The sequence below is a fragment of the Cebus imitator genome, unplaced genomic scaffold (assembly GCF_001604975.1).
Source record: "Cebus imitator isolate Cc_AM_T3 unplaced genomic scaffold, Cebus_imitator-1.0 Scaffold13, whole genome shotgun sequence".
Taxonomy (NCBI): Eukaryota; Metazoa; Chordata; class Mammalia; order Primates; family Cebidae; genus Cebus; species Cebus imitator.
The window spans coordinates 10,276,533-10,294,364 of NW_016107328.1; the positions used below are offsets into that span (position 1 = coordinate 10,276,533).

The 17,832-nt window shown below is 37.2% G+C and overlaps 1 protein-coding gene across 1 annotated transcript in view; it reads left to right on the forward strand.

The window, feature by feature from the left end:
• The window catches only part of GPHN (gephyrin), a 339,003-nt gene that overhangs the window by 189,021 nt on the left and 132,150 nt on the right, over window positions 1-17,832 (forward strand). Inside the window, exon 12 of the mRNA XM_037728619.1 lies at window positions 17,336-17,473. Coding sequence (XP_037584547.1) covers window positions 17,336-17,473 — 138 coding nt within the window. The remainder of the gene's footprint in view (window positions 1-17,335; window positions 17,474-17,832) is intronic.

Below are 17,832 nucleotides of genomic sequence, written 5' to 3' on the forward strand. Positions count from 1 at the left end.
AAATTTAAAAATTAGTCGGGCATGGTGGCATATGCTATAGTGTCAGCCTCTCAGAAGGCTAAGGTGGGAGGATTCCTTGAGCCTGGGAGGCGGAGTTACAAGAGAGAAAGACCTGTCTCAAAACAAAAATGAAAAAAACCTCACTCCCTATGCTTAACAAAGTGCCCTATATGGATGATATTCTATTCATATTCATATTTACTACAGGAAGTTGAAGGGGAAAATGTCCTCCAAGTGTAGTACAGGAAAAAATCAGAAGACATCAGACCGAAAATCAAGAGATCTGGCCTTTTAATCTTGACCTACAATTTTATCTACTATCAAGTAGTCTATTGTTTAATCTTGACCTACTATTTAGAGATGTGATTTTTGAGCAGATATTTTAACCTTTCTATGGTAGAAATTGTTGTCTACAATAAATCTTTATGGGTATCACTCTCATGCTTAAAAGTTATTTACCATTGGCTTACATAATAAAGTTCAAACTCCAAAGCCTAGCACTCAGTAGCCTCCATGATTTGATTTTAGTCACTTTTCTAGCCTCAACTCCCACTGATTCCCAATAAGAACCTTGTTTTCTATCCTGATCTCTGCATTTCTCTCTAAACATACTGTATCTATTCTCACCTTAGCTGTTGTATCACTTAGGGTCCTGGCAGGAGATAGATGATACTCTGAAACAGGATAATGGAGGGGAATTTAATGAAGGAACTAGTTTGGGTTAAGAAAAACAAGAGAAGGTGAAGGACTTTTGGAGCTAACAACAGCAAAGAATTGTTACTATCTCTAAGCGTCAAGAAGCCAGGAAAGGGGGCAGCTACCTGAAAAGATTCATAGCTTTTAGAATGCTGTCTGAGAATCAGTGGGCTTCAGTAGAGGAACATAATTACTATTACTACCAACCAGCAGACAGAGGGCCAAAGGAATAAATACCTTGTCGGTACTCCTCTGGTTTATATTCTCCTGCCAATGCCTCACTTTGGCTGAACTCAAGCAGAAACCTCAGGGAGAAGGATACTATTGATCCTATCCATGAATGCTAGCCTTTTATGGCACAGAGCAGGGTAGAGTGTAGCATGATGCGGAAGAGAAAACTAGAGAAAATCCAGCATGGCTGTTTTGTTCAGACTGTTGTCTCCACCTGAACTTAAGCTTATTTATCTTAGATGAAGGCAGTAATTGAAAATAATATTAATTAAGGTAATTAAAAATAATATTTGAGAGCTTGCCATGCTCCAGGCATTACAACACAAAGATGGGGATGAGGTGGGACAGTTGGAGGAGGAAGAAGAAGGGAATAGAGAATGAAGAAGCTGGAGACAGTTAACAGATCTTGACCTCCAATTGGCCGTATCAATTTTGCAGATAAACTCCCAAGTACCATGCTAATGGGTTTAAAGTTTACTATAAAGGCCAATAAAGGAATTTAAATATAAAAATGAGATCAAATTTGAACTTTTAGAAAACATTTACTACTTAATGGAGAATGGATTGAGTCTGAGCAAGATCAGAAGCAGAAATCTGAGGAGAGCCTAAATTAAAGCTGAAGCAATAGAAGTAGAAAAGAGAGGATTTTTGAAATATTAAGAAACCATAACTGACAGAAGTAAGAACTAGATGTGGAAGGTAAAGGGGTCAAGGAAGTCCTGTAGAAGTTAGGAATCTCATCTTATTTGCTGGGGTTGTAGGCATGAACCACTGCACTTGGCCTGGGAATAACGTTGAAATAAATACAGCTTCTAACTTGGGCAACTGTATGAATTACAGTATCTTTTACCTTGCCTTCATAGTCTTGAAAAATCAGCAAGTATTTGCTAGTTAGGCTGGAAGGGAAAGGGCAGTTGAGACAGAGGTGTGAACAAAATCATACTATGTACTAGAAATTATTAAGTGTGCTATTAAGCTTACTTTGTAAGGGTATGTGTAGAAAGCAAAGGATGTTGAAGAGAAAGGCCAGATTATAAAAGATATCACTCTAGTTCAGGAGTGTCCAGTCTTTTGGCTTCTCTGGGCCACATTGAAAGAAGAATTGTCTTGGGCTACATAGCCCAGCAATAGCCAATGAGCTCAAAAAAAAAAAAGTCCATGCATAAATCTCATAATGTTTTAAGAAAGTTTACGAGCCAGCCATGGTGGGTCATGCCTGTAATCCCAGCACTTTGGGAGGCCAAGGCCGGCGGATCACAAGGTCAGGAGTTCAAGACCAGCCTGACCAACATCGTGAAACCCCATCTCTACGAAAAATGCAAAAATTAGCCAGGCATGGTGGCACGCACCTGTAATCCCAGCTACTCAGGAGGCTGAGACGGGAGAATCTCTTGTACCTGAGAGGCAGAGGTTTCGGTGAGCCAAGATCAGGCCACTGCACTCCAGCCTGTGCGACAGGGTAAGACTCCGTCTTAAAAAAAAAAAAAAAAAAAAGAAATTTCATGAATTTGTATTGGACCACATTCAAAACCATCCTGGGTCCATGCAGCCCATGGGCCAAGGGTTGGACAAACTTGCTCTAGGCAATCTGAACTTTATCCCTAGAGCAGCAGTAGGAAGTTTTTGATGGTTAAAAGCACAATTAAACCAAATGCTGTTAAGAAATTGTCCTGGACCCCCAGAATTTGGACCATGACTTTGAAAGATGTTATCTGAGATCGACTAAAAAGATAATTATTTCTAATCAAAAGCACATATTAATTTTTTTAATATTTTTACTTTTTTAGAGACAGGGTCTTGCTTTGCTGCGAAGGCTGAAGTAGAGTGGTGCAATCATAGCTTGCTTTAGTCTCAAACTCTGGCCTCAAGTGACCCTCCCATCTTGGCCTCCCAAAGTGCTGGGATTACAGGCATGAGCCATCGTGCCTGGCCTATTGATTTAAAAAAAAAATTTTTTTTTTTTGAGACGGCATTTCAGTCTGTCGCCCAGGCTGGAGTTCAGTAGTGCCATCTTGGCTCACTGTAACCTCCACCTCCTAGGTTCAAGCAATTCTTCTGCCTCAGCCTCCTGAGTATCTGGGACTACAGACATGCGCCACATGTCTAACTTTAATAGCGTAGAATATTTCTGTTTAGTTTTCATCCAGACTCCCCCAAATGTTAACATTTTGTCACATTTCCTTTATCATTTCTCTCTATATGTTAATATACATATTTTCCTAAACTACTTGTGAGTAAATTGCAGACATGTTGCCTCTTTACCCTTGAATAATTTAATCTGTATTTCCTTCAAAGAAATCTGGAGGGTGGTAAATAAAAAAGACTTTCTCTTACATAACCACAGTACAATTATGAAAATTAAGAAATGAACATTGCCACAATGCTATTATGTAATCTTATCCAAGTTATATTTTGACAGTTTTTCTAACAATGTTATTTGTAACAAAGGAGACAGCATTCTTTTCTTCTGATCCGGAACTCAATCCAGAATCATGCATTATATTTAGTTATCCTGTCTGTTTAGACTCCTTTAATATGGAACAAGTCTTCAACTTTGCCTTTGTCTTTCATTACCTTTATATTTTTGAAGCAAATAGGTCAGTTATTTTGTACCATGTCCCTCAAATTTATATTTTTCTGAGGTTTCCTAATGGTTCAATTCTGGTTATACATTTGGTCAGGAATGTCTCAAATGTGATATTGTATCTTTCTCAGTGCATCTTATCAGGGGGCTCATGTCAGTTTATCCTATTACCGGTGATGTTAACTTTGATTACTTGGCTAAAGGGTGTCTGCCAAATTTTACCACTGTATTTAATAAGTACAGTTAATAAGTATCTTGTAGCGCTATACTTTGAGACCAGATAAATGTGTTATTTTGTTTTTCTTGAGGCTTTTACCTTCTAGTCTTAGCATCAACTGATGATTTTTCCCTGAAGCAATTATTACTAGATGGTTGCCAAGTGGTGATTTTCTGATTTCAATATTTCTTCATGTAACAGTTGGCCTTCTGTTATAAGGAAGAATTTATTCTCAGGCCAGCATATTTTCAAAGTGGGAAGGGCATCATAGCTCTACCCTGGGCCTTATTAATATTTGCCCAAAATAGAAACACTTTCTAAAAAATAATAATTTACTCACTTAATATTTCCAGAAACGATGCCTTGGCCTGTGTGTGTTTGCTTGTTTTGTTTTGTTTGTATTTTTTCTTTTTCTTACTTCTTTTCAGGTGAAGTAGAATTCACCAATTTTTGAGAAGACATATGTTTTCCCCAGGACATGTTAGCTAGTGTTTTCTTCTGTTGTTAACTAGCACTTTTCTGAATCTCTTAAGGTATAGTGAGAGCCAGTTGATGTAAACTCTATGTAATAACATCTTATTTTCTAGAAATCCATGAGTGCTGCTGCTCCTGCAGTTGTTGTTGTTGTTATTTTAAAAGGATACCCCAGCCCCTGTTTATGGCATCAAACATATTATAAAATATGTGTAATTATTTCTTGAGTACCTCCCTACTCCCCTCTGTCTCTCTTTCTGTCTCTGTCTCTCTCTGTCTCTCTCTCTCTCTCTCTCTCTCTCTGTCTCTCTCCCTCTCTCTCTCTTTTTCTTTCTCTTTCTCTCTCCCTCCCTCTCTTTCTTTTTAAAATAAGTGCAGGTAAATCTAAACCATTTCCAAGGCCTGAATTCTTAACTTTAGAAACCCCAGATTTCATCTCCATACAGAATCCTGTACAGAACTGGCAAGGTGATTTCTAGACTTGGATATCTCATAATATTACATATTAATAAAGACCAAACCCTAAAATCTGGGTTTGCTTCTCCCTTGACTCAGCTGTGACGCAGACTTACTGTCTTGATAAATTGTACCACTGTTCACCTAGGATGCTGGGAGGGTTCTCTGAATCTGTATCTCCCCATGTCCTAAAGGACCCGTGACTGAGCCCTTTCTGTTTTGTCTCAAATATGTATCTACAAACACCTCTCCATTTCCACAACTACCCACAGCCCCTTGTGGAACAACTGGCTCTTTGAAAAACATCCCAGAAGTTGTTTCAGCTTTTCACTATGAGTCCTAAGCCTGAGACCTAAGACCCTCTCTGTCTCTGTTTGTCTCTCTCTCTCTCTGTCCCTCTTTGTCTCTCTCTCTCCATCTCTATCTGTCTCTCTTTCTCTCTCTCTCTCTCTCACTCTCTGTGTGTGTGTCCCCCCCATGTGTCTCTCTCTGTCTCTATCCCTCTCTCTGTCTCTCTTTTTCTGTGTCTCTGTCTGTCTCTGTCTGTCTCTCTCCATCTGTCCATCTCTTTTTGTCTCTATCTCTGTGTGTCTCCCTGTCTCTGTATTTCTGTCTGTCTGTCTCTCTCTCTCTCTCTCTCTCTCTCTCTTTCTCTCTCTCTGGTGTGTTTCTCTCTCCCTCCCTCTCTTTTTAAAGTAAGCTCAGGTAGATGTAATCCATTTCCAAGGCCTGAATTCTTAACTTTAGAAACCCTAGATTTCATCTCCATGTGGAATCTTGTACAGACCTGGCAAATTGATTCCTAGACTTGGATAACTCATAGATATTACATATTAATAAAGATCCAACCCCAAAATCTGGGTTTGCTTCTCCCTTGACTCAGCTGTGACCCAGACTTACTGTCTCAATTAAAAAAAAAAAAGATTTAAATCATTTTTATATTTAGTATATATTCATAGATTCTTATTTTATTAAATAGATTAAAATCTGTTGCTATTCTAATTTGATGATAAGCTTGTATGCGGTTTACCCAAAGGGAGCTCTTCAATCTTGTTCCAAGATCCTTTTGACATGTTCCTATCATTATTTGAGCACTTTCTTACAGAAAAAAAGTTGTAAAGGAAGAGTTGTAATTTCCCTGGAAAATAAAAGGATGAGAGAAAAGTTAGACAGAAAGAGCATAATATGCTATGGCAGAGAACTGTGAAATAGTACACTGTATTCTGTTATCTATAATATTATCAATTTTCTGAGTGATGGAATAATGAGAGATGAAGCTGAAAAGGAAGCAAAGAAGGGTTTTATATACTATTCTAAGGAACTGAAATTTTATCCTGTGAGTGATAATCAACTATTGATATAAATTATGAAGCTAACATTTTTGTGACAGCAATGCCTATTTTATCATCTTTATGTACAGAAATACCAGGAGAATTTATGTATTTTTTATTCAGCCCTAGTAAATAATAATTCTTTAAGCTATACTTTTTAGGGTTTGTCAGAAATGCTATGAGGCTCATTGTTTAGATAAGCAAGTAGAAAAACTTGAAAAACTATTAGACTGAAGATAATATGAAAATTATTTTCAGATATACAAAATGCCCTATAGTCCTGAGCCTACAAACTCTACCATTGCCAGTGTTTCCCTAAAGCTTTGGAGCCGCTTTCTCCTAATTGGAGAGATTTATATGAAAGTCTGAATGCTTTGCATATCTGAGCCATGCATTGTTTGAATTACCAAGGACCCTAACTATTTAAGCTGACCATATTACTATCATCTGTCTTTGCTCTTTATGTTTCCTAGGAAAGCTATTTATTATCTTAGGTGGTTTGCTCTTCAGAAAGATCCAAGAAATAGAAATACGAAGTATTCAAGCTGCAAATACTGTCTGAAATAAAGGCAGTAATATTAATAAGAACAGAACAAGTCTCCTGATATTTGCAGTATATCCAAAAATGAATAATGATTTATACTTTTTGTAGTTTAGGGAGCTTTTCTACTGCTTGTTTTGAAAAGTAAAGTTTCTCCTTGAGGTTCTGAATTTAATCAAGAAGAACCTACATGAACATCTTGTTTCTGTTATGTTCTCTTTTATGATCAAAGACAACTTTTCTTCATTTACTTTATTTTATTTTATTTTTTGAGACAGAGTCTTGCTCTGTCGCTTAGGCTTGAGTACAGTGGTATAATCTCGGTTCACTGCAACCTCTGCCCAGGTTCAAGCAATTCTCATGCCTCAGCCTTCGGAGTAGCTGGGCCTACAGGCTCCTGCTGGCTAATTTTTTGTATTTTAATCGAGATGGGGTTTCACCATGTTGCCCAGGGTGATCTCAAACTCCTCTGAGTTCAGGTTTCCACCCATCCAGCATCTCAAAGTGTTAGGATTATAGGCATGAGCCACTGCACCCAGCCCATTTACTTTTAATTTTTAAAATGGATTTTCAGGGAAGGCCAGGCATAGTGGCTCACGCCTGTAATCCTAACACTTTGGGAGGCTGAGGGTTTAAGACCAGCCTCAACAACATAGGGAGACCCCATTTGTGCAAAAACATTAAAAAAAATTAGCCAGGTATGCTGTCATGCACCTGTGGTCCCAGCTGTTTGATAGGGTGAGACAGGAGGATCACTTGAGCCAGCAGGTCAAGGTTGCAGAGAGCCATGATCATGCAACTGCACTCCAGCATGGGCAACAAAGCCAGACCCTGTCTCAAAAATAGGATGAATCATTATATATTAAGAACCGACTGCTTTAAAAGGATGCATTTTAACTGAGAAAAATAATTTTATTGGTATAAATAGCTCCATTTCAAGATGACCATGCCACAACAAAAGGTTACTGCTTCGTAACAAAGATCCATATTGTTACTCTGCTCAGTAAAAAGGAATCCATTCCATTTGTACTTTCTGTGACCTTTCGGAGGCTTTCTACATCATAGTGTCATTAGTATTTAACCATGTCTTTGATGATGACAGTCCTGAGTGAACCCCTATTCATTTTGCACTGAGTTCTTATTATAGTCTTTTCAGTGATTGTAACTGCCTCAAGGGAGATAGGAAATCTCAGTAACATTATTATTTACCCTGCAAAAATTCTGAACTAAAATATAGTCAACCCCCATCTCTGGACTGAACTAGAAAATATAAGAAAGAAGTTGTACTTATGGAAATGTAGGCTTATTAGAGAAACCTGTAGCATCAATTCATACCCACTTAAGGATAGCTTCCATTCTACAAATCTACTTAAAAGTAAACCCACTGCAGAGGAATGCTATCAGTTTAGATGTTGTAATAATTCAGTCTGTTGCTCTTAGCCACATAGCTCAGTTCAGACAGCTATAGTGGGTAAGATGTCTAGACTACCTCCCCTACCTCTGCGCCAGCTCTCAAATAAAACTATTATATCCTAAAGTACTTTGTAGTTTATTTTTACCAAACTAGCTAATGTACCTACGAATTAACAGTAACGATGATATCATCAGGTGATTCTACTATTGTAAATTAAAATGAATATTTCCTTGAACACTATGATCTTCTCAGTGGGGCATGTATCTTCACATATTTGTTAAGCTTTGTAATACATATGAGTTTAATAAAGCTAATGCCCTCACAGATTCTCTTTGTGACCATTGATAATCATTTTTAAGGTAGCTGTCAGAATATATTTGTGGCCATGAAATAGTTTTGCTTTGTAGGAAACTATTTTCTCTATCCAAAAATAAAACTTCTTTTACTTTATAACCTTCTTACCTTTTTAAAAATTTTTCACTCCTTCCTTTTCTGTTTCTGCCTAAATGGACTTTATGGGCTGCTGACTGCTAGGCAGTAATTCACCTGGCCTTCAAGAGGAAAAAGTGCATACTTTTTTGTCAGTTTTTCTCTTCTATCAGACTTCTGTTCCACAGTCACAATAAGCAAGAGAAACAATCAACATTTTTCTTTTTTCCTTTTTCCTGCTGATTGAGTTTTCTAATGGCCCAAGGCAGTAAGAAGCACTTTGGGTTTGTAATTCACAAAATAAGAGATGTCTGTGGCAACTGTTCTTAAATTTCTGAAGCTTTAATTTTGAAACCCCTTGTAAATCACTAGTATCAACTTCAGAAAATAGTTGAAATTGTATTTCTTTTAAAAATGGAAACAGAAAAAGAAGAAAGGAAACAACTATTTGCTTACCAGATTTACTTTGGAAATGTATGACTTGTAAAACTATATAGGGGAAGGAGTCTAGACATCTTCCTCACTGTAGCTATCTGAAATGAGCTAGGAGTGACAGGCCCAATGATTATAACATCTAAACTGACAGCAGTCATCTGCAGTTGGTTCACTTTTCTTAAGAAGATTGTTAGTATTAAAGCCATTCTAAAGCTTTAATTTCAGCCCTTGGGAGGCCTCTGTAAGACTATACATTTGCATGCTATGCGTTCTTAGCCTAGGCCTCCAGATGCTAGTCTGGATATGTACCTGGTACTGGCCAGGGAGCATTGTTTATCCGCTTTTGATTTGAAAATGAAAACAATGGATCACCTAGATCAATGGTTTTCAAAGTTATTTTAGCTACAATCTTTTGCTAAATAGAATCATATGGACACATAATTGTCCTGCTTGGTAGGTAAGAGATAACACAGAACTGGGTGTGTTACTGATAATATGTAGTTTCCCCTTTTACTTAAAAAGAGCAACTGTTATTTCTTTCATTCGTTTTATTATTTTGTAGAGAAAGTGAGTGACAAACACTCTTTTTCTCCTTTTTACAGGACCAAGTTAACCCTTTCTAATAGGTGAAATAGCTATTGGTGAAGTAGGTTTTTTTCGTTTTTGTTTTGAGATGGAGTTTCGCTCTTGATGCCCAGGCTGGAGTGCAATGGTGCGATCTCGATTCACCGCAACATCCGCCTCCCGGGTTCAAGCGATTCTCCTGCCTCAGCCTCCTGAGTAGCTGTGATTACAGGTATGCGCCACCACACCTGGCTAATTTTGTATTTTTAGTAGAGATGGGGTTTCTCCATGTTGGTCAGGCTGGTCTCGAACTCCCAACCTCAGGTGATCCACCCACCTTGGCCTCCCAAAGTGCTGGGATTACAGACATGAGCCACCATGCCCAGCCGAAGTAGGTTTTTTATTGGGGAGGTAGCTAATTACTGTATAATTTGGGGTGAGTACTGTGTGGGAAGAAACCTCGTGGCACATAAAAAGGTGCTCAATTAATATTTGTTGAAAACACACACACACACACGCACACACGCCCCTACCTGCTGATGTACCAGAGAATTACAAAACTCCTCCTTTGAGACATTCCTTCTAGGCTCAAAATAAAGAGATGGAGGAAAATTTACCAAGCAAATGGAAAGCAGAAAAAAACAGAGGTTGCAATCCTAGTGTTAAAAGTCTTGCAAAACAGACATTAAACCAAAAGATATATATCAAAAAAGACAAGGGATTACATAATGGTAAAGGGCTTAATTCAACAAGAAGTACTAACTATCCTAAATATACAAGAGGACCCAGATTCATAAAACAAGTTCTTAGAGACTTATAAAGGGACTTAGACTCCCATACAATAATAGTAGGAAGCTTTAATACTGCACTGTCAACATTAGATTATCGAGACAGAAAATTAACAAAGATATTCAGGACCTGAACTGAACTCTGGATCAAGTGAACCTGACATATATCTATAGAACTCTCCACCCAAAAACAACAGAATATATATTCTTCTTTGTGCCACATGGCACTTACTTCTAAAAAGATCACATAATTGGAAGTAAAACACTTCTAGCAAATGCCAAACTGAAATTATAAAAAACAGTCTCTCAGACCACAGTGCAATTAAATTAGAACTCAAGGTTCAGAAACTCACTCAAAACCACACAACCATGTGGAAATTAAACAACCTGCCCCTGAATGACTCCTGGGTAAATAATGAAATCAAGGCAGAAATCAAGAAGTTCTTTGAAACCAATGAGAGTAAAGAGACATCATACCAGAACCTCTGGGATACAGCTTAAGCAATGTTAAGAGGGAAAATTATAGCACTAAATGCCCACATCAGAAAGCTAAAAAGATCTCAAATTGACATCCTAATATCACAACTAAAAGAACTAGAGAACCAAGAGAAAAAAAAACAAACCAAAGCTAGCAAAAGACAGGAAATAACTAAGATCAGAGTAGAACTGAAGGATATGGAGATACGAAAAACCCTTAAAAAAATCAATGACTCTAGGAGCTATTTTTGTTTTTGTTTTGAAAAAAATTAATAAAATAGACCACTAGCCAGATTAATAAAGAAGGAAGGAGAGAAGAATCAAATAGACACAATAAAAAATGATAAAGGGACTATCACCACTGACCCCACAGAACTATGAACAACCATCAGAGAATACTATAAACACCTCAGATAAACTGGAAAATCTAGAAGAAATGGATAAATTCCTGGACACACACACCCTCCCAAGACTGAACCAGAAAGAAGTTGAATCCCTGAATAGACAATAACAAGTTCTGAAATCGAGGCAGTAATAAATAGCCTACCAACCAAAAAAAAGCCCAGGACCAGACAGATTTACAGCTGAATTCTACCAGAGATACAAAGAGGAGCTGGTACTATTCCTTCTGAAACTATTCCAAACAATTGAAAAGGCCAGCAACATCCTGATCCAAAACCTGGCAGAGATACAACAAAAAAGAAAACCTCAGGCCAATGTCCCTGATGAATATTGATGCAAAAATCCTCAATAAAATACTGACAAACTGAATCCAGCAGCACATCAAAAAGCTTATCCACCATGATCAAGATGACTTCATCCCAGGGATGCAAGGCTGGTTCAACATATGCAAATCAATAAACATGATTCACCACATAAACAGAACTAAAGACAAAAACCACATGATTATCTCAACAGACACAGAAAAGGCCTTTGATAAAATTCAACTTCTCTTCATGTTAAAAACTTTCAATAAACTAGATATTAATGGAATATACCTCAAAATAATAGGTGCCATTTATGACAGTATCATAGCCAGTATCATACTGAATGGAAAAAGCTCGAAGCATTTCCCTTGAAAATTAGCACAAGACAAGGATGCCTTCTCTCACCACTCCTGTTCAACATAGTATTGGAAGTTCTGGCCAGGGCAATCAGGCAAGACAAATAAATAAAATATTCAGATAGAAAGAGAGGAAGTCAAGCTGTCTCTGTTTGCAGATGACATACTCCTATATTTGAAAACCCCATCATGTCAGCCCAAAAGCTTCTTAAGCTTATAAGCACCTTCAGCAAAGTACAAAATCAGTGTGCAGAAATCACAAGCATGCCTATACACCGGCAGTAGACAAGCAGAGAACCAAATCACGAGTGAATTCCCATTCACAATTGCTACAAAGAGAATAAATTACCTAGGAATACAGCTAACGAGAAGTGAAGGACCTCTTCAAGAACTACAAATCACTGCTCAAGGAAATCAGAGAGGACACAAACAAATGGAAAAACATTCCATGCTCATGGATGGGAAAAATCAATATCATGAAAATGGCTGTACTGCCCAAAGTAATTTATAGATTCAATGCTATTCCCATTAAACTACCCTTGACATTCTTCACAGAATTAGAAAAAACTACTTTAAAATTCATATGGAACCAAAAAAGAGCCATATAGTGAAGACAATCCTAAGCAAAAAGAACAAAGCTAAAGGCATCACGCTACACAACTTCAAACTCAACTGCAAGGCTATGGTAACCAAAACATCATGGTAGTAGTACAAAAACAGACACATAGACCAATGGAACCGAATATAGAACTCAAAAATAAGACTGCACATCTACGGCCATGTGATCTTCAACAAAACTGACAAAAACAAGCAGTGGTGAAAGGCTTTGCTGTTTAATAAATGGTCTGGGGAGAACTGGCTAGCCATATGCAGAAAATTGAAACTGGACACCTTCCTTACACCTTATACAAAAGTTAACCTAAGATGGATTAAAGACTTAAATGTAAAACCCAAGACTAGAAAAACCCTAGAAGAAAATCTAGGCAATACCATTCAGGACATTAACATGGACAAAGATTTCATGACAAAACGTTAAAAGCAATTTAACAAAAGCAAAAATTGACAAATGGGACCTAATTAAAATAAAGAGCTTCTGCATAGCAAAAGAAACTGTCATCAAAGTGAACAGACAAACTCAGAATGGGAGAAAATTTTTGCAATCTATCCATCAGACAAAGGTGTAGTACCCAGAATCTACAAGGAACCTCAACAAATTTACAAGAAAAAAATAACCCAATTTAAAAGTGGTCAAAGGATATGAACAGACACTACTGAAAAGAAGACATACATGCAGCCAACAAACATATGAAAAAAGCTCAACATCCCTGATCATTAGAGAAATGCAAATCAAAACCACAATGAGATACCATCTCATGCCAGTCAGAATGGTAATTATTAAAAGGTCAAGAAACAACAGATGCTGGAAGGCTGTGGAGAAATAGGAACACTTTTACACTGTTGGTAGTTCAACCATTGTGGAAGACAGTGTGGTGATTCCTCAAACACCTAGAACCAGAATTAGCAGTTGATCCAGCAATCCCAATACTGGGTATAAGCCCAAAGGAATATAAATCATTATATTATAAAGATACATGCACACATATGCTCACTGCAATACTATTTACAATAGCAAAGATGTGGAATCAACCCAAATGTCTATCAATGACAGACTGGATACACCATGAAATACTATGCAACCATAAAAAGGAGTGAGATCATGTCTTTTGCAGTGACATGGAGGGAGCTGGAAGCCATTATCCTCAGTAAACTAACACAGGAACAGAAAACCAAACACTGTATTGTCTCACTTATGTGGGAGCTGAACAATGAGAACACATGGACACATGGTGGGGCAACAGCACACACTGGGCCCTGTCAGGGGGTTTCAGGGAAGGAGAGCATCAGAAAGAATAGCTGGGCTTAATACCTAGGTAATGGGTTGATCTGTGCAGCAAACCACCATGACACAAGTTTACCTGTATAACAAACTTGCACATCCTGCACATGTATCCTGGAACATAGAATAGGACAGGACAGGACAACCAATCTACAACTTACAGAACCATCAGATGGTTTACTACCCTTTCTTTCTTTCTTCTTTCCTTCCTTCCTTCCTTCCTTTTTCTCTTTCTCTTTCTCTCCTTTCTGCTGGGCTGTAATATTCTTCATGGCAGGGTATATTTTACTCTCAGTATCCCAAGTCCCTAATTGTTCCTGGTTCATAAAGTGCACTTAGTAAATATTTGTTGAATGGATATGTGTATCACTGATCGTCAAACTTGCTGTTTAATAAGAAAATGCCTATTACAAAGCACCATATTCAACAGATAAAATCTGTATAACTAAAAAGTAGAATTTTCTTCTCAGAAACTAACATATTTTTAAAAGACCGCTTTTGTAAGATTATTTCCAATTCACACCTTAAAGTGCAGCTTATCACAAAAAATAAAAAATAAAAAATCTCATCTGAGACCCATAAAGCTGAATAAAAAGCAGAAGCAGCAATCTCTGTCATTCTGCCTAGTTAACACTGGTTGTGACAATGATTTATATATATATATATATATATATATATATATATATATATATATATGTATGTATGTATGTATGTATATTTGAATGACTAGGTCAAGACCTCAATGAAAATGAGTTACAAATTTATATTTCAATTGTAAGTGAACGGTGAATCACATATAATCCTTTTTAAGTGTTCACCCACAATTTGAATTGAAAATTCTACGTAGCACTAAATAATCTCCAAGGTTTGTTAAACTTTGAAAATTTTGTTATTTTGATTGACCATGAGAAGAAATGGCATATTAATAGTATAAGGAGCTTTATCTTTTTCTTAGGTGCCTGTGACACTCATTAGTCTTAGAATGAAAACCCTTTGGGGTTGTGCCTTTAAGTCAATTCATTGAACATCTCTGGAGCAGCCACTGGGATTGGAGTAAAAGTGCTAAATTTAATAAGTTGCAATGACCAGAAACTCACAATCTTCTGAAGGATACATGTAATCATTATAAAGTGGTTTAGAGATGCTAGCTTCTGTATCTCACATATTGAAGTCTGGAGGTAGGCATGCTAGGGTTTTTACAGCAGCTCTACATTGTCATCAGGGACTTGACTCTTTTTTTTCTTCTCATCTTTCTATACTTACTGCATGGGCTTGCATCTTCATAGTTCAAAAGTGGCTACAGCACCTCCCAATCCCCAGTGTCAGCCCAGCTCCCTGCTGTAGCCATGTTCTAGGTAGAAAAAAGGTAGTTAGGTAAAAGCTTTTTTCTCTTAAGGCTTTATCTCTTTATCTTTTTATCTTTTTATTTGTAAGAGGAAGCCTGCCCCAGGGACTTCTTCCTACCCCTGATTGGCCAGAATTATATCATACGACTACTCCTACCCACTTAAAAAGGGGATTGTGGATAGCAGTTAGGACAGCCAAGCAGCAGCATTTGCAATTACTACTTTCTATTAACTCTTTGGGATATAGACTTTTATGTCACCAAGGAAAAGGCCAAGTTATTTATATACAAAGAGATAATACTCCAAGAAGTTCCTTCTTGTCATTAAATTATGCATTTATTTTATTTATTTTTTTTTTGAGACGGAGTTTCACTCTTGTTACCCAGGCTGGAGTGCAATGGCGCGATCTCGGCTCACCGCAACCTCCGCCTCCTGGGTTCAGGCAATTCTCCTGTCTCAGCTTCCTGAGTAGCTGGGATTACAGGCACGCGCCACCATGCCCAGCTAATGTTTTGTATTTTTAGTAGAGACGGGGTTTCACCATGTTGACCAGGATGGTCTCGATCTCTTGACCTCGTGATCCACCCGCCTCGACCTCCCAAAGTGCTGGGATTACAGGCTTGAGCCACCGCGCCCGGCTATGCATTTATTTTTTTATGTCCATCTCCCACTTGGCTAAATTATGCATTTATTTAACAAATATTTATTTTTTGTTGGCTAATATGTATCAGATGCTGTTCGAGGTATTGGGGACAAAAACAGTAAACAAGAGAAAGTTGCTGCTGTCATAGAGCTTTATATTCTATTGAGAAGAGGAAGGCAATAAACAAATATAAATATATACATTTATATTTACATATTATATATGGTTATGAATATCCATATTATGGATGTACATGGGTACGTATATAGCTATGAAGAAAAGAAAAGTAGGGTAAGGGAAATAAAGAGCGATGGTAGATATTATTCCATATAGAGTGTTCAACAAAGTTCTCTCTGATGAAGTGATATTTGAAGAGAGACCTGAAAGAAGTGATGGATAGATGGAGAAATGAGGGACTATCTGGGCTAGAGTGGTTCTAGCAGAGGAAACACAAAGTACAAAGACCCTGATGAGAGATGAATTTGGCATGATCAAGTAAAAGAAAGGAACCAGTATGACTAGAGCACAGTAAACAGAGGGAATGTTAGCAGGACAATGGGAGCCATAATATGTTGGGCCTTATAGGCTATGGCAGAGATTTTATTGTTAGGGATGTGGAAAGTCATTAGAGAGCTATGAGCAGAGATTAGCACAATTCAGTGATTCAGAGAATCGTTTTAACTGCTGTGTGTAGAATAAATTGAAGTATGACAAGGATAGAAGCAAAGAGACCAGTTAGGATGCTATTCAATTTTTCAGGAAATTAATGGTGGTTCTAACTATTATTATTATAATAGTTGGAAGTGATGAGTAATGAGCAGTTGCAAGATATATTTCAAAGATAGTTTAAATATACATAAGAATCAAGGATCCTGCAAGGTTCTAGCTTAATAACTGGAAGAATGGAGTTGCTATTTACTGAAATAGAAACTGCAAGAGAATAAGACATTGTATGGGTGGAATTGGAGGATGGGGAATTTAAGAGTTTGTTTCTGGACATTTTAGGTTTGAGTTGCTGGTTACACATTCAAATGCATGTTGGATGATATAAAAATGTAGAATTAAGGGTAGAGGTTGAGATTGGAGATATAAAATTGGTAGTTTTAATGTATGCATTATTTGAATGCTTTGGGACTAAATATGGTCACCTGTGGAGTCAATAGCTAAATAATAATCTTTCTCCATGACGTTTTTCAGAGGACAGAACATTTCCTATAATATCCTAAATAAATTGATGTTTGGGGTCTTCATTTTACTAACTAGTGCATTAAGTATTCAGAGTTTAGGGTAGTGGTTGACGACATGAATTCTGAAGCCAAAACTACCTAGGATTGAATCTTAGCTCTTCTGTTACTAGCTCTGTGATTTAGAAAATGATACATAATTTCTCTAATCCTCTCTCTTTTCTCATCTATAAATAAGGATAATTATGGTGCCTCACCATAAGGCTGTTGTGAGGATTAATTAGTTAATTTAGTACAGTGTCTTGACACATAGGAAGCGCTCAAAAAAGATTAGTCAATGTCATCGTTAAATTTCACTAAGTTTTGACACATGATATAACATTGATAACTTGATTTAGTGTTCAACCAGAGCAGGCTATATTTTGGAGGCAGGAGAAACAGTTTCTCACCTGCTAATGTTCGTTTGGGGACATTTAAAATTTGGAATTGTGATATTTATAAGTCACTGCCACTTTTTATTCAGTGTTACAGCATCATATTCTCAGTTAATTATCTTACTGTTTAGGTCACAGTGCTGTTGATATCACCAAGGTGGCTAGAAGACATCGCATGTCTCCTTTTCCTCTGACATCTATGGACAAAGCCTTTATCACAGTCCTGGAGATGACTCCGGTGCTTGGGACAGAAATCATCAATTATCGAGGTACTATTATGTTTGACCATTGCCCTTTCTTTTCTTCATTTTTTTTCCAAATAAGATTAATGTAACATTAATGCACAGTTTCCCTGAAAAAGAAAGATTATTAACCATTATCACAATTATCATCATTCTTTTGCTTCTTATTTAAGAAAATGGCTAAAAACCAGCCTTAACAGTATATTTAGTGAAATCCATTAAAAAACTGCCTTTTCATTTAAAAATGGAAGAAAATCAGCTGTGTTTCTGCTGTCTATCAAAATATCAATACTGCAGACTAAAGAAAGGGTTCTCACACTGAGTGGGGAAAATAGTTAACACTGAGTCTATCTGATGTATTTTCTGTCAGAAATGGGAGACAACTA